The sequence below is a fragment of the Lissotriton vulgaris genome, chromosome 3_1, assembly GCF_964263255.1.
Source record: "Lissotriton vulgaris chromosome 3_1, aLisVul1.2, whole genome shotgun sequence".
Lineage (NCBI taxonomy): Eukaryota > Metazoa > Chordata > Amphibia > Caudata > Salamandridae > Lissotriton > Lissotriton vulgaris.
The window spans coordinates 471,049,479-471,072,806 of NC_141689.1; the positions used below are offsets into that span (position 1 = coordinate 471,049,479).

Genomic DNA, 23,328 nt, shown 5'->3' on the forward strand with positions numbered 1-23,328 from the left:
TGAGAAATAAAGTCAGCCACAATGAAATCAGTACCATCAGACCAAGAACCAATGATTTTCAAGGGTTCTTTACATGTATGACGTGTAAAGCGTGCAAGCACAGTACAAATGTGAAAAAGGTATATTACCCTATAGAAGAGAAGGAGAAAAACATTGGGAAACATCTGTTGTGCCTTTCCGAATACTGTGTGTACATCTTGGTTTTTCCCTGTTCTAAGAAAAATGTGGGGAGCACTATGTTCCCAGCCAAAATACAGGTCTTAAAACATATGAGGGCTATTAATAACAAGTACCAAACCTCACCTGTTGCCCGTCATTTCGCTGAACACCACAACAGCAATCGCAATCTCCTTAAATTCTTTGTGATAGACAAACTGCCCCCTATGAAGAGAGGAGGGGATACAATTCGCAAATTGCGACAGCTGGAAAATAGGTACATTATTGATTTAGACACTTTGATCCCGGGTGGCCTGAATTCTGAGGAGGAAATGGTATGGCACCTCGGTGAATAATATTTCATATGAACAAGACTTTCTGTCATCTTCCTATATGTAGGATAATATTGTGCCTTTTTTTAATCTATCTGAACTGTTTCCATGTTAGTCTCCTGCGAGATACTCTTACGATTTTAATGTTTTGCTTAATATTATTTGTTTTCACTATATGTTATCCCTATAATTGTCTGGTATATGGGGGCACTATCATGGAGCACTGAAGTTATGGCATGTAATAGGTGGAGCTAGGGGAATGGTTCAGCAATTGGATTGGCTTGAACTTCTTTCTCCCTTTTTTTGCCTAGGTTTTGCGGAGAAGCAACAACCCAGTACTGATCCCTATCCGATTTGCTGCATGGATATTCTTCTTGATGCTGCCCTATTTCCACTGGGGAAGTAGGATATGACTTTTTGGTATTTTGATTGGACTCACATACCGGGTTTCGATACATTGCTTACTAGGCGACAAGCACCCACTGGTGTTTTTATGTCAATAATATTGAAGCACTTGCTAACAATCATGTATGAATTGTGGTCGCTCAGCATGCATTATACTATATATTTGATATATTTGAGAAGAATCTATGAGCTGGATGTTGTTGTGAGCCCCACCTTGCCTAAGATACAATATTATACGGTGGGAACACGGATGGTGGAATTTTTCCACATCATAATTAAATGCACTGGATATTTGATAGAATTAGCTTCGCACTGTGGCTAATACATATGGGAAGGCATGTGACCAGCTGGACTAGGTCCGTAGCGGTCGCTCCTCCACGCTCCCTGACTCACCTACCCATTACCTGCCTCAGAGATTGCTCCTGACTTCGCCCACAAGCGCCTCGAAGCTATCATAGCGCCTGGTATCGTGATTGCTCCCGACTTCGCCTACTAGCGCCTCAAAGCGAATACAGCGCCTGGTATCGTTGCATCGCATTTTCATTTTTCATTTATTAGAAGTTGCGCAGCATTGGTTTGTTTGTTTATTTTAGCCTCCTCATTGTGGTCGCGTCATGTAACTGTGCCCCAGTTTCGCTTTCTGGCATTCCATTTTGTTGTTTGGTCACTCGTCGCCCGTGGCTCCTCCCCGCTCCCGCCTCCAAGCTGACCCTCCCACCCACTGGTAGAGAAGCTCGCTCCTCCCTACACTCCTCTGTGACCAGCTGGACTAGCTCCGTAGCGGTCGCTCCTCCACGCTCCCTGACTCACCTACCCATTACCTGCCTCAGAGATTGCTCCTGACTTCGCCCACAAGCGCCTCGAAGCTATCATAGCACCTGGTATCGTGATTGCTCCCGACTTCGCCTACTAGCGCCTCGAAGCGAATACAGCGCCTGGTATCGTTGCATCGCATTTTCATTTTTCATTTATTAGAAGTTGCGCCGCATTGGTTTGTTTGTTTATTTTAGCCTCCTCATATTGGTCGCGTCATGTAACTGTGCCCCAGTTTCGCTTTCTGGCATTCCATTTTGTTGTTTGGTCACTCGTCGCCCATGGCTCCTCCCCGCTCCGGCCTCCAAGCTGACCCTCCCACCCACTGGTAGAGAAGCTCGCTCCTCCCTACACTCCTCTGTGACCAGCTGGACTAGCTCCGTAGCGGTCGCTCCTCCACGCTCCCTGACTCACCTACCCATTACCTGCCTCAGAGATTGCTCCTGACTTCGCCCACAAGCGCCTCAAAGCTATCATAGCGCCTGGTATCGTGATTGCTCCCGACTTCGCCTACTTGCGCCTCAAAGCGAATACAGCGCCTGGTATCGTTGCATCGCATTTTCATTTTTCATTTATTAGAAGTTGCGCCGCATTGGTTTGTTTGTTTATTTTAGCCTCCTCATTGTGGTCGCGTCGTGTAACTGTGCCCCAGTTTTGCTTTCTGGCATTCCATTTTGTTGTTTGGTCACTCGTGGCCCGTGGCTCCTCCCTGCTCCCGCCTCCCAGTTGACCCTCCCACGCTCCGCCCCCTCCACTCTCCATTTAAGACAGATAAATCAACGCGCAGCATCCACGCGCTGCGGTCGCGCCAAAGGTGTGCCAAAGGTAAGCCCGTCTATGCCCGTCCGCGCCTGGACCGCGCCCAGCGCCAGACCCCCTGGCCCCCGCCGTACCCAGCCCACTAGATTCACATACGATGCCTCAACTCTCCTCGCCCTCAACCCTGGACGCACACTACAATGCTGTGAAGCCACCCCAGGACGTACCCACGGCCCATTCGCCTGCCACACCTGCAAGTTCATCTGCTTCAGGACCCTCAACAAATCTACTCCCTCCAAACATAGCTCCGACTCTAACCACCTGAAGTGCATCCTGCTGAACACCCGCTCGGTCCACAGACACGCCACTGAACTCTGGGACCTACTCGACACTGCGTCACCGGACATCGTCTTCCTCACTGAAACATGGATGAACACATCATCAGCACCCGACATCGCTATAGCCATACCGGACGCTTACAAGATCATCCGGAAAGATCGCACCAACCAAACAGGAGGAGGCATCGCCATCATCCACAGGAACACCATCAAAATCACGACCAGCATCGACGATAATCTTGCAACCGCCGAACATCTCCACTTCCAGATCCACACCGACCCTAGGACCACACTTAGAGGCACCCTTATCTACAGGCCTCCAGGAACCCGCACTCAATTCAGCGATGACATCACTGACTTCGTCAGCCTACATGCCTTCGCCTCCGAGAACTACATTCTATTAGGAGACCTCAACTTCCACCTTGAAAACAAACACGACAGCAACACCAACTCCCTTCTGGACAACCTGGCCAATCTCGGACTCAAACAACTTGTGGACACCCCCACCCATGTAGCCGGGCACACGCTTGACCCTATCTTCACCTCCAGCAAGCACATTTTCTTCGACCGCACCACAGCTCTCCATTGGACGGACCACAGCTGTGTTCACTTCAGCTACAAAACCACCTTGACCCACAACCGCCCACAACCTATTCCTCGGAGAAACTGGAACAAAATCACCTCCGATCAACTCCTCACATCACTCAACCAAAACCCTCCCACCCTCTCATTGGACCCAAACCAAGCGGCCACCAAACTCAAGCAATGGATCACCCACAGCGCGAACGAATTAGCACCCCTGAAAAAGCACCAGATCATTTCAGGCAGCAAAAAGGCTCCCTGGTTCAATGATGACCTTAAAAACTCCAAGAAGCTATGCCGCACCCTAGAGAAAACATGGAGAAAAAACCCAACCACCGACAACATGGCCACCCTCAAGGCGGCCACCCGCAAACACCACCAACTGATTCGATCCACCAAGAAATCAGCTTTCAAGGATCGTCTCGACAACAACGCCCACAACAGCAAGGAACTTTTCAACATCGTCAAAGAATTCACCAACCCCGCCGCAGCATCTAACGACATCACTCCCTCCCAAGACCTCTGCGATGCGTTATGCTCCTTCTTCTACAACAAAATTGCCGACATTCACAACAGCTTCGAGAACACACCCTGCAAACAACCCTCCCCACCCCCCTCAGATCCCACACCGCCAACTAACAACCTCAGCGCCTGGAACCCAATCACCACCGAAGACACCATCCGCCTAATGAACTCAACCCACTCTGGCTCACCAACCGACCCCTGCCCCCACCACATCTTCAACAAAGCTGACTCCATCATCGCACCCCATCTCCGTGATGTCATCAACTGCTCGTTCAACTCTGCCACCTTCCCAGAAAGCTGGAAACACGCCGAACTCAGCGCCCTCTTGAAGAAACCCACAGCAGACCCCTCTGAACTTAAAAACTACCGACCCATATCCCTCCTCCCCTTCCCCGCCAAAGTCATTGAGAAAGCCATCAACAGCCAGCTCGCCGCCTTCCTTGAATCCAACAACTCCCTCGATCCCTCTCAGTCCGGATTTCGAGCCAAACACAGCACCGAAACCACCCTCATTGCAGCAACAGACGACATCCGAACACTACTGGATAACGGAGAAACAGCGGCCCTCATTCTACTCGACCTCTCGGCTGCTTTCGACACAGTCTGCCACAGCACCCTTATACAACGCCTCAGCAACATCGGCATACAAGGAAAAGCCTTGGACTGGATCATCTCTTTCCTCGCCGGGAGAACTCAAAGAGTCCGACTTCCCCCATTCAACTCAAAGGCCACTGAAGTCATCTGTGGAGTACCACAAGGATCATCCCTCAGTCCCACCCTCTTCAATGTTTACATGAGTCCACTCGCCTCCATTGCGCGTCAACACAACCTTAACATCATCTCTTACGCCGACGACACCCAGTTAATCCTTTCCCTCACCAAAGACCCTAACACCGCCAAAACCAATCTTCACGAAGGCATGAAAGAAGTAGCCGAATGGATGAAACATAGCCGCCTAAAACTCAACTCAGACAAAACGGAGGTGCTCATCCTAGGATCCTCTCCCTCTGCCTGGGACGACTCTTGGTGGCCTTCCGCTCTGGGCACAGCACCCACACCCACAGACCACGCACGCAACCTGGGCTTCATCCTAGACTCCTCCCTCTCGATGTCCAGACAAGTCAACGCAGTCTCATCCTCCTGTTTCAACGTACTTCGTATTCTCAAAAAGATCTTCCGCTGGATCCCCCTCGAAACAAGAAAGACTGTCACCCACGCACTGGTCACGAGTCGACTGGATTATGGTAACACACTATACGCCGGAATCACAGCAAAATTACAGAAAAAACTCCAACGCATCCAAAACGCATCAGCAAGACTCCTATTGGACATCCCTCGCCAAGATCACATCACCGGACACCTAAAAGACCTCCACTGGCTTCCCGTCAACAAGAGAATTACATTCCGTCTTCTCACCCACGCACTCAAGGCCCTCTACAAACTAGGAACCGAATGCCTCAGCACTCGACTGTCCTTCTACACACCCACCCGCCAACTTAGATCGTCCAATCAAGCCCTCGCCGCAGTCCCGCGCATCCGAAGATCCACCATGGGTGGCAGATCCTTCTCCTTCCTGGCGGCCAGGACCTGGAACTCACTCCCCACTCACCTCCGCCTTACTCAAAACCACATCTCCTTCAGAAAAGAACTTAAAACCTGGCTATTCGACAAAAATTGAACCCCTCCTTCCCCAAGCGCCTTGAGACCCTCTGGGTGAGTAGTGCGCTATATAAATCCCTGAACTTGAACTTAACTTGAACTAATGTGTTTACCTTCCTCCTAGCGCTATGATTAACAATATTTTGCCTGTATATTTACACCACTCCAAGATGGCCGACATAGCGGATGTTCCATGTCCTTTGTTTATCTTTGCACTTTGGGAGTCACATGTGTATGTTGTGTTAATGAAACTTTATTTAAACATTCAATTCGGATTGCAAAACCACCCGTGACCAAGGCGAAACGCATTGGGTTTGTTCCATATTCCGAACTATCATGCTGGAATGGATTGAATAAATACTTATCTTGAGTACACGCCTGTGTTCGAAGCAGTATTTGAAAGGACTGGATTTGGAGTGCATTGGCACAGCATGTGTTGTGCTTGGTGAAAGATATATATATATATATATTTACATTTTTTTGTTAAACTGATAGTACTCTTCGTATAACAAATTGAAGTTGCATTATATATGTATATCTTTAATCTTTTGATACATTATGCAAAACGTGACTAATTTATGTATTTATACAGTTATTAATTCACTTCTGTATTGGCACTATGAGAAATTACAGGCAAATGTATTTATACATATAGTATTTTATCTATGTCCATCATTTTTGACATGTGACTGCACGTTATCACTTTAAAAGGGCAAAAGCAATTTGTATCGCCATGTGACCAAGGCCGCTGGGACGGCCGAAACGCGTCATGACATACTATCTAATGGCTGAATAAAAGAATGCTGAGAAAAAGCTGGTCCTTGCCTCGTGTCTCTTTGTGAGGAGCGCTGCTGCGAGGTATTTGCAGATGTTTATCGGCATAGGATTGCTGCCGATTCTGGACCCCCTCCTCGGAAATCCGGCTTCACTGTGAGCAGTCCTTCGTCGCCTGGCAACCCTCTGAGCTCCTTCCACGTGGAGGAGAGTTGGCGGGGACCCCGGGGGCACTTTGAATATCCCATTCAAGGGAAGGAGTGGAGCCATCCGACTTTGCACCGTGCGTGAAGGAAACGCTGAAGAACGCTAAAGAGATCCCACGCCGTGAGGCTGTATCAGAGCGGGCGCAGTTGGGGGATCATCGTGCTTTGTGGCGCCGTGCGGCGCCGATCTACAAAAACAGGCAGCTGGTCCCGACTTGCGTCCTTGCGTCCTTGCGTCCTGGAAGGAACAGCCAGAGGCACGTAGAGGATAAAAGCATATACGGTGACATTCGGAGTGTGGAGGTACGTGGCTTACCGCTAGAGTCAGCTGTTGCTGACATTGACTATTGAAGCGCAAATAAGGCGGTTTGCTTAACACGTTATTCAGCACTTATTAAGTAATTGCCATTAGCTAGAAGATGTCAGGCGATGTACGGAGGGCCCGTGAGCTCGCTGCACAAGCAATGTTTTCAGACGATATTGAGCAGGAGGTGACTGCTGAGAAGGAAGTCGGGGTAGGGGGGCCTGAGGGAGCTGCAACGAGTACCGCCAGAGACTTGTTCAGGGAATTGGAAAAACTGAAAAGAAACGAACAGTCTAAATGGTGGGAAGCCCGCTCCCTCAAAAGATATCTGGATGTAGGGAGAGTCCCTAGAGGACTTCGCATCATGCTGGCCCCCAGCTACGAAAACCCCAACCCCTTAATGATGGAGGAATGGGGTCAGTGCAACCTTGAATCCTCACGGAAATTAATGCAGATCTTAGTGAAGTTTGCTGAAATTGATGGTGAGGAACTTCAAACCAAGATAGACATTCTTGAGGAGAAAATAAAAGCACTGCAGGGTGAGAAGGAAAACCCGCAGACTACTAAAATGAGGAGTGAAATGTTAACTAGACTTTCAAAGGAGGAAGAAAAAATCAAAACAAGAAAAATATATAAATTCAAAAGAGATTGGGACGACTACGCGAATGGCCAAATATTCACATTTGCACGTCGATACGATAACCTAAGAAGAGCCACAGTAAGTAAGAGAGGAGCAGCCAGTGCAGGGGCAGTGCCGGCAGAATCTGAGGAAATATCCACATACAGTTCGGCCGCAGAAAGCGGCTCAGACAATGAAGGGGCAAGAGGCAATGTTGTTTTGACGATGGGGGAAGAGTTGGCGGTCTTGAAAGATGGCAGAAAGGCAACCCTAAGATCGCACTTCCAGGGAAAATTGTCCCAACCAAGTCCCAACGCAGGAGGGGCAGAAGAAAAGCAGCCAAACAAAGGCGAGCCAACCAAGCGGGGACGAGGCCGGGGACGGGGAAGGAGCAAGAAACCCCAGGCCTAGTCAAAGACAACATTATGGATTCTTCAACAACTGTGAGCTGTGATGGAGATCAATCCAGCGAGAAGAAACAAGCCAAATCTATAATTAACCTCAGCCCAATACAACTATCAGCTGCAGAAGAGCAACTTCTAAGCTTAGGTTTAAGCTTTTGTCCTGAGTCCAATTTTTCGTATACTACCACGAGGGCAGACATATACAGATTCATAAGGAAATTAAAATTGAAAAAACAATTCCTAAATAAGACAGCCAGCACAGAAAATGCCCCAACAAGATCTACAACTAGCACCTCTGAATTGGCAGTCAGTGACCTAAACCTGTATCGTGACATGTGCCAGCTGGGGATTGATGAGACTCTGGGGACACAGGAGATAGTGGCATCCAGTGGTCAAATGAAACCGATTACCCCATTTAAGCCCAAGTCCAAATACATTCCCCTGGCGGCACGTGATGGTCTTGACTCATTTAGCGATGTTGTGGTGCAACAAGTGAAAAAGATGGCCTTAAAGACTGACAATAATAAGCGTCAATTCACGAACCAGGAGAGAAAAATAAATCAATTATCCATCAAATTGAAAAATGCTGAAGTTATTGTTCGAAATTCAGACAAAGGCGGGAACATTGTTTTATGGCCAACTACGGAGTACCTTGAGGAGGCTCATAGGCAACTAGATGACCCACAATGTTATTCTAAGAGCACCCCCCAGAAATATAGGGGAATGTTGGAGGCCTTATGTAACAACCTGGTGGCATGGAAGGGCCTTGGTATGTTAAGTGGAGATGAGTTTAAGTATGTTAAAAAAGATCATCCACTCACTCCATATATTTACTTCATACCAAAAGTCCATAAGAGTATCTCCAAACCTCCAGGCAGACCCATAATCACAGCGTGTGGTGGCCCCTTGGAAAACCTTTCAAGGTATATTGACTACTTTTTGCAGCCACACATGAAGTCTTTAAAGTCATATGTACAAGACTCCAGTGACTTTCTGCGTAAGTTGGAGGATGTAGCATGGAGCCCCGACCTGTTGTTGGTAACGTTGGACGTCAGTTCATTATACACATGTATAAAGCACAAAGATGGACTGCGGGCATGTGAGTAATATCTTAGCCGCAGGCCCATGGAACTGGCCCAACATACCAAAATGCTTTTAGAAATGTTAACATTCTGCCTCAACAATAACTTTTTCATTTTTAACGGTCAAATGTACCAACAAGTCCAAGGTGTAGCAATGGGGGCCAGTTTCTCCCCTAGTTATGCGTGCCTCTTTATGGGGTGGTGGGAGGAACTGGTCCTCCTGCGCAAATTTGAAGAATATTGCACCACTAACATCACTTGTTGGCTCAGATTTATTGATGACTTATTTATTGTATGGCGTGGTTCAGAGGAAAGTGTTTTAAATTTCATACATGACATCAATGACAATGATCTTAATCTGCATTTTACCTCTGATGTAAGCAGAGAATCAGTGACATTTTTAGATGTACAGGTTTTTATATGTAATAATGTCATTACCAGTACTCTTTTTAGAAAACCGACGGCAGGTAACACTCTTTTACATGCCACGAGTGCTCATCCCCAACATCTAATCAAATCAATACCCTACGGCGAGATGCTACGCATCCGCCGTATTTGTAGCAATTATGAAGACATGATTGTCAAACAACAGGAAAGTTTTCAAAGATTTGTAGATAGGGGCTATACTGCTAAGATAGTGAACACTGCTATAAAGAAATCTACGGTCAAAGAAAGAGGTGATTTGTTGACTGAGAGAGTGAAACAAAGTGATAACATCAATGAAGTTAGACTCATTCTGACCTACTCCAAACAGGAGAAAGAACTTAGGAGTATCGTCAGAAGAAACTGGCACTTTGTAAAAGATGATCCCATGATTGGCGATGTGATGCCCCCTAATCCATCTATTACTTTTCGCAAAAGTTTCAGTATGGGCTCCATCCTCTCAAAAAATAGTCAAGACTACATAGGCAAGGAGCCTTGGAGACCCACCAGCAGGGGCTTCTATAAATGCCTGGCATGTAAAGCCTGCCAACATGGTGTCAACACTAAAAAATATACAACAGTAATCCCTAGAACTACAAGGGAAATAAAACAACACCTAACCTGTAGAACGGAATACTGCGTGTATATTCTAGAGTGCGACTGCAAACTCAAATATATTGGTAGCAGCAAACTGCAAATTCATAAGCGTATTCTACAACATCTGCGCGCCATTGTAAATAAGGACCAGAGCTATCCAGTGGCCAGACACTTTGAGGCGTGTCACAATAGTAAGCCTCAGTGTCTCAAATATTTCGCCATAGAGTCCGTACCGCTTACCAGAAGAGGAGGCGACAGGGAGGCGTGTATGCGCAGGCTCGAAACCAAATATATTTTGGAGTTTAACTCAAAGTGGCCGGGAGGTCTTAACACCACAGAGGACCTCCACACATACCTATGACCACTTCATGATAATGTTACTTTTTAGCCATATAGTTAACACCATGATACAACCATAATCCGAACTATAAGAGGAGTTGGTCCGCACCGCGCACTTTGTTTACATATTTATGTTTATATTGTAATATACTATGTATAATTTATATATTGAGTGTACAAAATTTGGGTGTGTGTAAATATATGAATTGATTGATTTTAGCCGTCGTTTTAAATATTAGGGTAATGTTTTTTATCCTGATTTTTGATGTGATAGCTGATTTTAGTCATGTCACCGATTCCCTCTTTTTTAGATGGTTTTTATGGTGTGATTTCTTCTATATGTGCAACATTGATAATGTATGATAATATCTTGTCTTGAACATGGAAGTAAAGCTCTGTTTTAATAGGGTTTAGACTTCCCTTCCCCTCTACTACCTCAGTACTGTATAACCTCCAGCACCAGCCACTTTAGCTGTATTTGCACTTTGACTGCACGATGTCACTTTAGAGGAAGAAATTATATTTATTTTTTCCATTTGACACGAAGTCACTTTAAATACAGGTGCAAAAACATGGCAGAAGATAAGAATGAAATAATGGTACCGGAAGAAAGTTAAGGCACTACATTCTCTTCTTCCGAGCCTTATTTGGCTGGTACAATTTTCGTCATGAATCCATTTCTTCTTTTTTCTTTTAAAAGGTCCTTATAGATTAAATTATTTTTCCTTTTTTTGGATCTTTTTTTCACTACTATCATTAAATAGTAGTGATCAATAGTATAATTTTGTATTATAATTTAATACACACGGGTGAGCACTATTTTCGCACAACATTTGCTAATAGATTTGATGGACTACATGGTATATTTTTTCTCATCACCATCTTGAAGAGTTATAGGCATTTATGCAGTTATACATTTTTTTGTTAAACTGATAGTACTCTTCGTATAACAAATTGAAGTTGCATTATATATGTATATCTTTAATCTTTTGATACATTATGCAAAACGTGACTAATTTATGTATTTATACAGTTATTAATTCACTTCTGTATTGGCACTATGAGAAAGTACAGGCAAATGTATTTATACATATAGTATTTTATCTATGTCCATCATTTTTGACATGTGACTGCACGTTATCACTTTAAAAGGGCAAAAGCAATTTGTATCGCCATGTGACCAAGGCCGCTGGGACGGCCGAAACGCATCATGACATACTATCTAATGGCTGAATAAAAGAATGCTGAGAAAAAGCTGGTCCTTGCCTCGTGTCTCTTTGTGAGGAGCGCTGCTGCGAGGTATTTGCAGATATATATATATATATATATATATATATATATCTCATACTTTTTGCATTTTTGTAAAAGGCAATGAAATTCAAAATTGGGGCCTTGAATGTTTGATCCTTTCTGGATCCACCGCAAAAAATAATAAAAAAAACATTTACAGATATATACATATATATCGACAAAAATGCAGAAATTCACAGAAAAAACTCCCTCTTTGAACCAGAATTTCACTAATGTACTCTTGCAGTCCCACGCTTCTTAATGATTGATGGAAGAGGCCAGATGTTTCTGTTGTGGAAGTCTCTCTTTGAAACTCATACCTTACATTAGACTTACACAGACCAAACTAACCACTTTGCAAACAAGCATTTGCAATGCAATAGGTCTCGCATTTGCGAGTGATTAAGCTATTGGCATTGTAAATGACAATGCCTTTTATTTATGTTTTAAAGACCAACACGTAAATAAAAGGCATTGCCATTTGCAAAGCCAATATCCAAACTCTCACAACTGTGAGACCTATTGCATTGCAAATGCTTGTTTATATTTTGAATGGCAATCTCTATATCATTTACATGAGAAATCTTTAGATGGCTGGGCTCGCTCTTGGCTCTTGGAATCAAGTTAGAGCAAAGACTAACTTGATGCTTATGTTTGTTTCACTACATTAGATTATATATCACTACCTATTCTTGTAGTATGGAACACCACTTTGCATAAAAACACTTTATTTGCAATGCCTCTATGGATGTATATGCATACATCGAGGTGGATTATGGGAACAGAATAACCAACCCTCCTGCCAAAGTAGCATTGGCCTGGTCGCATCTGTGATCCATCCATCATGAGAGCTGTGGGAGGCCTGATGTTTAAAAAACGACTCTTGATGAGTCTGGGACGGGCCCGGCGGTGATTACCAGGTGCCAAGCCGTGCTGTGGCCGCCGCGGAGGAGGGGGGAGTGGTACCAGGAGAGAGCTTGGTATGTCCTCGCCCGCCCCTGGTGAACCACCGCCCACAGAGCAGGCCAGATAAACCCTTCACGGGCAGAGAACGGCTTAACCCTGGCAACCACAACAGAGCTTGAGGCAAGGGCGGCGAGACACCAACATGGAACACATTTCCTGACGGAAAGGGTTTTGTGCACAGCTTTTCCAGTGACAGCTTCTGGGAGACAGGGTTATTCATTTAATGTATTATTTTAGTAGTAAGGACATACAGATGCTGAATTTTGATTCTTAATTTGATGATGACTGCAGCCTTCAAGACAGGTTTCATTGTAACTCCATTTTGTGATTAAATTGGAACATCCGCCCAAATCAATTTTATAATAATTGTATTTTATCTCACACCCTCCGGGATTTCCCCTGTAACATTTGTCCTGGTAAAACCTAAAAGAATGTGTTCTTGGACAACTGCCTAAAATGACATGCGGATATCGATTTCCTAGTTTGTTCCTCATTCCTCGGGAAAGAATTTAATACTGCAGCAATGGCCCTTCCTGGATTTACCAAATCCCACAGCATCGAACATCAGGGTCCGGATTTACCAATGTGGTCAATACTTGAGATTGAAATATAAAAGTGCAGTGCTCTTTGTCCCAGAGTGCCTGTTTGATAGAGGAAGTGCCAGTACTATCCCCTTAAATGCACTGTCTGGAGCAGTACTGCGAAGTGCCCGTACTGATACATCTCAAATCTGGGAGAGGATGTAACCTTAGAGCCAGAGCTGCCAACCTTGCTGCTGGGGAACCGCGTTCGAGCCTCGGTGTCCGCTGTGATTCTGGGCAAACAACTTAATCTCCCAATACAAAAACAAGTGAAAGTACGCAGCTTGTTCGATAAGCCTAACTTGTAGATCGGCTGCTTCTGTCTGTTTCGCCAGGGAACGTTACTTCATTTACATTCCACTGGATGCGACACGCTGCAAGGGACGGGGAGTGGCGAAACCCCCAACAGACGCTATCATGGAGGAACATTACATAGATGAGGAATACAGCCTCGGATCGAGCCAAGAAGCAACAAGGGAAAGTGAAAGAGCATGCGCATTGTAGGCACGGCATGAGCCTGCACATCGGCGTGGCCTGCGGCTCGTGACCAGTGGCAGCGCCTGAATAAGTTAAAAAAAAAAAAAACTGCAACTGACCAGGGCTTCGCACTTAAATTTCGAATCTCTGCAAGTCCGTAAGACACTGTGCACAAAGAACATCCGGAGCTAGCCGCAGAGAAGCTACACTGTCGAAACAGATACAAATTCTTATAGGTAGGGATGGTGCACAGAAAGTAGAAGTCCAAGAGAGTTGTAGTATTAAAAAAAAAAATGTTTTATTATTCCAATTCTTTAAATGGCCTCAGCCAACGCGTTTCGTTCGCGTAGGAACTTCGTCAGGGCTAAAAAGTCTTATAGGAGAGTCCCATGTGAAAGCCAAGTATATTCAACAAACATGTAATCTCCAAGTTGCTGGTTGATTAGGTTTCTAGAAAGTCTGATAGGAGAGTCCCATATGAAAGCCAAATGTTCTCAACAAACACGAAGTCTCCAAGTTGCTGGTTGATAAATTTCTTACAGCCTGCAGGGGAGACGTAATATGTAGGATTACGTTAACTATATCGTATCAATAGAAGGCAGGGGTAGTCACACTCCGGACAGGCACAGATGACGTAGGAGATGGATCTGTTTATGCAGAGTAAAGTGCTCAGTCAAAACTGTAGTAATAGGATGCAGAACTGGGGGTAGAAGCTGCAGATTAAGCAGATGGACAGAAGAGCAGGGCCATCTATAACCCCACAACAACAAGTAAGTATAATATCCTCCCCGTCTGAAAAGGGACTTTCCACCTCCTACAGCTGTCTTGGTGTCAGTGTACTCGCACCTCGAAGAGCTATTCACCAACTGCGTACTTTTGCATCACGGCCGAAGCCCAGTTATCATAGCATCCTGAGACCACCCCAATGCCCTACTACTGAATGCCAAATCATAACCTGAAAGGACTTTTATTGTTCTCTTTAACCCGTCAGTTAACCAGATTGTTCATGTGATCTCCGTCACGTCTTGTGTTTATATTATCACATGAGAGCGCATTGGTAAAAAAAAAATATGCAAGCTTTCTCTAGAAATTATTGCTTATTAAGTTTCAATTGTCTTGATGACCGCTCCTAGGAAAAATAATGCCCAACAGAAGTAGATAAAGGATTTTAAACTTGTAGTGATCCACAAAAGCCAACGTGTTAACAAAATGAATACTTCTTTTTTCCTCACCTGATTAGAAATCAAAATCATCAACGCCAAATGGAAACATAACAGATAACTAAGTGTGTTAAAATACAATGCATCCCAGAAAGCTTACGTTCACTTACCCAGCGTTCCGCAGGGTTTGTTTTTGTAGGTGCAGATGTCATATCTGTTGGAAAGAAGAATGGAGACAAAGCTAGTCAGAGAATAAAACCTGTAACTTTCTTTCTGCGTATTTGTTCACAGTTCTATATCACAGCTCTAGCTGTCAGACCTCAATCAAAGCAATTATGAGAAGCCAGCTGGAGAATTGGCATTTACAGCACTTTGGCATAACCTGCAGGCTGCTGTACACTCACAGACTCTGGCCTCCGGCCAGAGGGACACCTGCCAGTGAGAGGAAAAAAAGCCTAAAGTGGATCTTTGTAATCACAAGCTACAGAGAGGGGCCCCTCGCGCTGCTGCGAAGCTGTTCGTGCTTAAGGCAGCCGCTCCTTGAGCGTTTCGTAGGCTGGAGCTCCTTAAAGGAGACCGTCAACTTTATGTGACCCACGGCTCTTTAAAGAAGCTTGTTGTGGTTCTGAAAAGATGCAGCTCCTTTACGCTGCCAATCAAGGTGCTATGAAGTTGCACCAACATGGACACGCCCTTTATGATGTTAAGCTGCAGCTTCTTAAAAAGCATTCTGTCAAGCTTCTGAGAAGTTCTCTTCAAGCTGCAGCGGAGGTGCAGCTCTCTAATGCAGGTAATCGACTGATAAGACGCAGCTCCTTAAAGTAGAATGTGTTGTTGGAATGGGGGAATACGATGTCAATGAATAACATCCTATGTGCAGGCCCAGCAATGGCAATACCAATAAAAGCAATGTCCAAGTATGCCATAACTTGTGCCCGCATAACAATCTCAATACTCATAAATGCAATATCAATGATTGCCATAATTCATGCCTGCGCAGCAGTGTCGATACCGGCAGTAACAATGTCACTCAAAGTATATCATAATACATTCATGCATAACAATTGTGTTACCAGTAGAAACAATGTCGGTGTATGCTATGATCTAGCACGCATAACTATGTCAATATCAATAAAGGCAATGTCGATGTATGCAGTGACAACTTAACGCACAACGTTGAGAATGTCAGTAAAAATGATATCAATGACTGCCATCATATTTCCAGATGTTCTAATGAACTCGTATCATTGCTATTGTATTCCCCAAAGGTGGCCTGTGCACCAAAACTGAATCAGAAATATGTGGTCAGACAGTTCCTGTTACCCCAACCCATGCCTATCAAGTGACATGTCACAGGCGGGGTCTCACTTAGCACACAGAAAAAACCGCACTCAGGGAAAACCCTGACCGATCCCACAGATAAATGGTTGCACCACAAACAGGTCTGAGGAAATTGACCCAATGAAACACGTTTGGCCAAAAGCATGCGTTCATCAAAAATAACACAAAGCTAGATGCCACATGTAGATAGGAACACTCAGTCAATCAGGACACAACATTCACACCACACGTAGTGTTTACGCTCTCCCCCCACCAGACATCTGGACACCTTCACCCTGGCCCACATTAGCTCTCCCCGAGGTCCCTGAAGTCGAGAACCATCTGTGTTCTAATCAGATGCCCAAGCTTATTAATTTATGACTGAGATGCTTTTTCAAGATTGCAGAATTGTTTTATTGCACCTCACAAGATGAATATATTGTCAGCCAAAACTTGTACAAAGAGAGACTTTCTTCAGATGCACTCTGTTGAGACTCTCCCGGCTGCTGCGTTTAATCAAACCAACTTGTACCTGTTTCGCCAAACGCCTATTGTGTTTTTCATTTATTTAAGGCAAAACCATATCCGAGCAACATTTTGGTGAGCCAGATCGGAGAGATTGGTTTATCGAGCCCGACTGCTACCGGAACAGACGGACCCCTGCCCAAACAGATTCACATTTGCACAAACAAGATTGGTGAGCAGACGCCCTAATTGATGAGAGGTTCTGCTGAATCCACATGGCGGAGGTCTGTCCACAGGCAGTCGCCACAGGGTAAGAGACTACATCTGATCCTAGTCCCAGTAGGAGGCGTGTGGCAAACTAGAACAAGCTCATGGATCACTTTTGCTTTTACCCCTAGTCAGCACGCTAGAGAGGACAAAGGTGGCTACTATTGTTTGGGATCACTGTGAGGGATACAGGGTATGCTTGTCTCTGGGTGTCATTTAGGGACCGCCTTCACCACTTGGCAAGGTACACTGATACACTTGTTTCTGGGTGGCAGTCAGGGATTGCTTGGACCCCTGAGCACTTGACCATATGCAAGCTTGGTTCACCACATACGCCCGGAAAAAAGGAAAACATTGCTGTGAGTAACACGCCCAAACCAAAGCATACGGATTTCCCTGGGCTGAAGGGGGAACATTTGACAGCAACATCATAGAACACACAAAGACTCACATACAGATGAGGTATTCAGGACAGAAAAGGGCGAATAAAGAGGCCTTACTAGAACTATGGGCATGTCCGAGGTAGCCCCATCCTAAACAAACACTACCCCCGAGCTTGCAAGCAAAGCATCTGCACCTCCCCCACCATACACCAGCAGGGATATGCTTTCTCTGATGCCGACCATCCCAGCTCCTGCACTGGGTTACACCAATCCACCGGTCGAGGGGGCTGGTGGACCTCCCCCGGGACAGCAAGTCACTAGACATGGGATGAGAGACCAACCAGCCCAAACGCAGACAGCCATGGCTGAGTCCAGTGTCAGGTCCCCTTGGGGTTCAACCCACCACCCATCGTTTGCGGCACATCAGGTCAAAACCGAATGGGGAGCACGTGCTCCTGATCACCTCACAGGGTGCCTTAAAATCAGAAGGAAGTTTGTGGCCCTCTTGGAAGGGGATTCCTCCAGTGCAGGGTAGGTCAGGGACCCCAGCCCTCCAAAATCTGACTCGGAAGGGTGAGCCATGGGCTATACGCCACTAACGCAGGCAAAGGAGGAGTTAGAGGACAGGCGTGAGTTAAGGCTAGAGAGAGAGAGAGAGAGAGAGAGAGAGAGCTCCCACCTGGGAAGCCCAGCAGGAAGATGGAACTACTCCTACTGCCCTGAAATGAACGGGAGCTAGGCCTCGACCCCCACATAGAGATGAGCCCAGGGATGAGTCAGGAGGAAGGCACCAAACAGAAACACACAGGCCACCTGGCCTTCACAGTAGGAGAGGGGCAGACCAGGAAATAAGTAGTCAGGAAAGCATGAAATGGAGCAGCATGGTACATTTACGCTTGCACAAGAAGAGCTGCAACCCCTGGAACATGCTGGTCAGGCAGACCAACCCCTAGAGAGATAGTACCCAGAGAAGAGGAAGAGGCCTTCGCACAGCCTTTTTGTCATCTATTGGCCTGCTGGACTGAAAGGAAGGGCCACCACTATGATCATCCCTAGCCAGAGGAGAGATCCTTCGAATCCGAGGACATGGTGGAGGACTGAATTTGACATGGAAGCGGGGATCCAAAATGGAAATACCCCTACATGCAGGGATGCCTGAGACGATGGGAGCGATACACTGGGGAGACACCAACAGAGCCGCCCGAGCCAGGATTTATCCGCTACTGCAGAAAGGTTCAGCAGGAACCATCTACATACCTTGGGCACAGATGGACAAAGAAGGGCTCAGGAGCAAATTGCCCCCATTGATGGATGGGGGAAGAAAATGCATTTTATGCTTTGAAAAGAACACCACAGATATACACTTAGCTATTGTAGTGTAGTTCCTATATCCCTGATAGGCTCTGCACATTGGAATAATATACACTATAGTTTTGACATAGGACTGAGGTCAGTATGTCTCTATCGAGTAAATTAAACTTAATTACTTGTGTGTGCCAGCTAACTCAAAGGTCACTAGAAACTTCTTGAATAAACAAGAAGGGATTCGTTTCTGACAACCGCATTAACATGACCACTTTGTTTCCCTTAGAATCTCAGAATCGTGGAAACAATAGATAACAGTTTCACTCAGTCATCGTGCATGCTTAGTTTCTACAGAGTTTACACAGAAATATATAGACAGGCGTTTCTATAAAAAGGGTTTATTGAACAGTCTTATTTCTTGTGCAAGAGATATGAACTGCTACAATCGTAAGACAGAATGCGAAGTATAATATGTACAGCGTTAGCAGTAAGATAAAATAATACTGCAATAGCATTGTTTGTAGCTATGACATATATTTATAAAAATACATACATAAATAACACAGGCTAAAATGTGAATACTCATCTGGTGCTTCTAGCTAGTTCTACCCCAGTGTACCTAACCTAAGTGTAGTACGAGGTAAGAAGTAGGTGCTGTTTTCTAAAGTATAGCTAGCTATAGTTTAGTGTTACCAAGAGTCCCTCCAGGTTCTAATCTGCTCCATACCTTAGAATGAGAGAGGTTGGAATCTCTTTCGGGGTCTTGATCTCTAACACCCTGCAAGGGGAATCAGAAACACTGAAGCTAGATTCTCTGCAAGGAGGATGGCAGCGTCTGGTCAGTGCATGAGGCGGGTAACTCGACTTCCTTCCAAACTTGCCGTGGCAAGCCGTGCCGTGCAAGTATGCAGCCGAACCGTGGTATGCCATGGCAAGTGAAGGTATACTTATACCTTGAAAGTGTTTAGGAATGCCAGTATTGACGTAAAAGTCGGGCAGAGGAACGTTGTGAATGAACCCCTAAGGAACAGATGTTCATGCATAATAAATGAGTTCTTGGAGAAATCAATAAACCAAGCAAGGGGAAGTCCTAAAGGCTTAACAGTCTGGTTTTCCAAGAACTGATTATAACGTCGACGGACGGATGTAGGTGGCCTTGCTTGTATTTGGTTAGCGTGGATAATGCCCAAATAACAGTGCCGGTTTCTCCCCGAGGGTGTCAGAGCTCCGCCCCGTTACCAAAAGTGCGTGCAAAAGCTGTATTGTAAATGATAATAAGTTACTTATAAATGTCACTGACAGTCACCGTACTCACTGGTGTATAGGTAAGTCACACTGACTGAAGTCAGTCTATATTGCCCCCGCGCCGTCTCTCCATGCATACGTCCCCTTGCGGTCCCAAAGAAGCCTAAGTGTTTGCCGGCTGAGAACCTCACAGCCCTAAAGGCTGTGTTGTCATCAGCTCGGCAAAGACCTAGCTTCAGGGCCCTGTCTCCACCCCCTGATGGCATGGAGATAAAGTTAGCCCCGGGGGTTTCACCTCCAAGCCCGGGATTGCTAACCCTCCACGTCAATCAGAGAGAGGAGAGAGGTTTTCCAACTCATTACAGGGCGTGGTGGGACGAACCCTGTGATGAGTTGGGAAAGGGGTGTGGCAGGCGGGAAGCAAAGGATTCGAGTCTGCACAGAGTGGACTGGATCCTTCCCGCGCGTGTTCTTCTGTGTGGTGTAACTGGAACTTTCTGAAGGAGGAGCACATTCCCTTCCTCCACTCTGGTTTCACAGCTTCTTCCTGTAGCGTGATCTGTGGTATGCAAGATGGGATGCTGATGGTCATGCCAGAACAAACTGTAAGTCGCACTCACTGCCTCAGAACACTTTGTTTTAAACCGGCTACTCCTACAACTAACTTTGAAAGCGTGTGAGCTGCTGTGAGCGTCACTCACTGCAGACAAAGAAGAGTTGCAGGACTATATTTGCAAGGCAGCATTTTTACATGAAAGTGTGCTTCTAAATGATGAATAATGTATACATGGGGGTGTGCTTACACATGACGCTGTAGATGCGGAGTGTGTTTGCAGATATGTGAAACTGCATTCTCACCTGGGAGTTATGTTTGCATATGAGCTGTCTCTTGCCGATGGGGAATTTGTTTGCATACCGGATTGAATTTTCACAGGGGAGTAAGATGTGTTGCTATGCAGTGTGCAGGTGGAACTCGTAAAATCGAAGTGTAGCTTTTGCCAGTCCAGAGAGGGTACAAAGAAAGTAGGGACAGGGTTAAACTTAAGTTTCACCGATTTGTGGAGAATAATTTTGTCATGGCTGGAACGTTTGTAAAACACAGGGAGCGAGATCTTTTTGTTAAATACTGTATTATGATTTGGAAATATAATGATCGGTTATGCAAGCTCACAGCACCAATCAATCAATCATTTGTCAAGCATGTTATCACAATCTTCACCATTTTTAACAACCAGTAAGTCATTTTGTGCGGTCGTTACAGCCAGGTGGTGGGCGCTGCCAGTCATTTTTAGGAACTAGAACTTCGTTTTTCTCAAACTTTGACCGAGATCCAGACAGAGTAAAGCAAAAAAAAGGATAAAGAAGGAGGAAGGGAAAGACGGGACAGCAGCACCAAAGGGAGAAGGCAGGGCCGGCAGAAGAACCTGCTAGAGTGAGGGAAAGACACAGAGTAGAAGTCAAGTAATAGCAAAAATTCCTTTATAAATGTTAGAGTAAATGTTTTTTTAGTGTCGCAATTTTGTATTTTGAACAAATGCATTTGAACAGTTTATTGGTATGGAATGGTTTTGATGAACAACTATGCATTTTCCTACATTAGGCAAATCACTAGGAGTGTTCTGTTTGGAATGAATCTGGGCTGGGAACATACACATCATAAACGGACTCAGAAATCATGAAAGAATGCTACCATGCATGGTTTGCAAAAAAAGGCTGTTTTTGTTTTTAATTCATAATCAACAAATATGAAATCGCAAAGGACAACTTTATAAAGAAGCATGTTTAAGTCAATAAAAAGGAAACCAGAAGGGGGCGTGGCCAAGATGGCGTCGGAGTAAGACGTGCTTTCGAGTCGCTCCGGCGCCCGACCTGCTAAGCATTGTACAGCATCGCCCTCAGGGTGCCAATCGGCTCTGAAACGATTGCAGGGGCCAGCGGCATCGAGCGGAGTGGTCTGGTGTCCCCGGCGAGTCCCTGAGTGACCGTGCAACGCCACTGGGTGCACTTCGCCATTGGGCCTGTTACGCACCGGCCTTGCGTAAGGGAGCAGCCGCCTTGGAGTGCAGTGACTCGGCGCCGGCTGGGCGTGGCATCGAGGTGCGGCAGTCGCCCTCTGCCTCTTTTCGCTACTGAGGTCCCTCCTCTCCACCGGGACACTGGCTTGATTACAGGCACTTTGCTGTGCAGGACCGAGGAGCTCGGCGGACGGCCGACCACGTGGTGGGTGGACCCCGGATCCTTAGCGGGGCCGTGTGACCTACTCGCGACTGCTTCTGGAAACGCGACGCCGACCCTCGGCACCCACTGCTGACACGGAGGGTCTTCATCGCCCCTGGGTGCGACTTGCTACCTGGTGTGGACCCGTGCCCTGCACCGAGTGCGCCTCGGACTTGCTGGCCCTGCGCGGAGCACCCGGGTCTGGCCTTTGGCTCTGGCGGGAAGCTCCTACGCCGCCATCTTACTCGGGCAGCAGCCGCCCGTGCCGCAGGAACATCGGAGCGGCCTTCGTCCCCAATAGCCTTGGCTCTACGGCTTCACCGCGATGTCGACTTTGCCACGCAAGGGGAGGACGGTGAAGGACAGAGCATCTAAAACGTCGCAGCCGCCATCTTCCCCCGGAGCTAGTGGTTCGACTAGACAATCAGACGAGGAGGCGCCCGCCACCAAGGCATTCATGACGGAGCTGTTTGCTTCTATCAAGGAGGATATCTCCGAGCTTCGCGCCCAGCTGGCGTCGGACCTGCGGGAGGTCCGGAGAGATGTGGGATGCATGCAAGGCCTCCTTGCGGGGCACGTGCCTCGCCCTTAACGCGAACCTTAATAAACTTCGGCGGGAAGAGAGGGAGGCTCTGGAGACGGAGCTTGCCACTTTGGAGCAGGTGCACAAGGCGAATCCCTCCAGGGTGACCCTGCGCCCCCTGACGGCGGTGCGAGGGAAACTGAAGGCCCATTATAACAACAGGGCGGAATTCACCCTTCTGCGCCTTCGTCGTGTCTCCTATTCCCAGGGCAATAAGGTTGGGCGTCACCTTGCTCGGCAACTTCGTGACAAGCAGGAGAGGGATTACATCGGAGGTGTGAGAGACCATACGGGCTCTGTTCAGCACAAAGACGCAGACAAAGCGGCCATATTTGGTCGCTTCTACGAGGAGCTCTATTCGGGCGAGGCTCTCAATCCGGAGGCTCAGTCCGAGTTCTTGGGTGGTCTGCCTCTTCCGAGAGTTTCCAGAGAATGGAATGATTTGTTGTCCTCCCCCATCTCTAGGGAGGAGGTATTAGACGCCATTAAGGCCTTGAAACTGCATAAGGCCCCCGGGCCTGACGGCTATACGGCCTTATTCTACAAGACGTTTGCGTCTGACATCTGCGACTACCTAGTCTCCCTCTTCAATGCGATGGCCACTGAAGGTAGGACCTCGGACACCATGGCCGAGGCCATGATTACTATTCTCCCCAAAGCGGGTAAAGACCCTACCTACTGTGCATCATATCGTCCGATAGCACTCCTTAACCTGGACGCCAAATTATACTCCTCCATCCTGGCGGGCAGAC

At 46.5% G+C, this 23,328-nt stretch overlaps 1 protein-coding gene across 1 annotated transcript in view; it reads right to left on the minus strand.

Annotated features, from left to right (window-relative positions):
* Positions 1–23,328, minus strand: part of ADAMTS6 (ADAM metallopeptidase with thrombospondin type 1 motif 6) — a 1,724,075-nt gene that overhangs the window by 1,001,950 nt on the left and 698,797 nt on the right. The window contains exon 8 of the mRNA XM_086963486.1: positions 14,962–15,005. Coding sequence (XP_086819612.1) covers positions 14,962–15,005 — 44 coding nt within the window. The remainder of the gene's footprint in view (positions 1–14,961; positions 15,006–23,328) is intronic.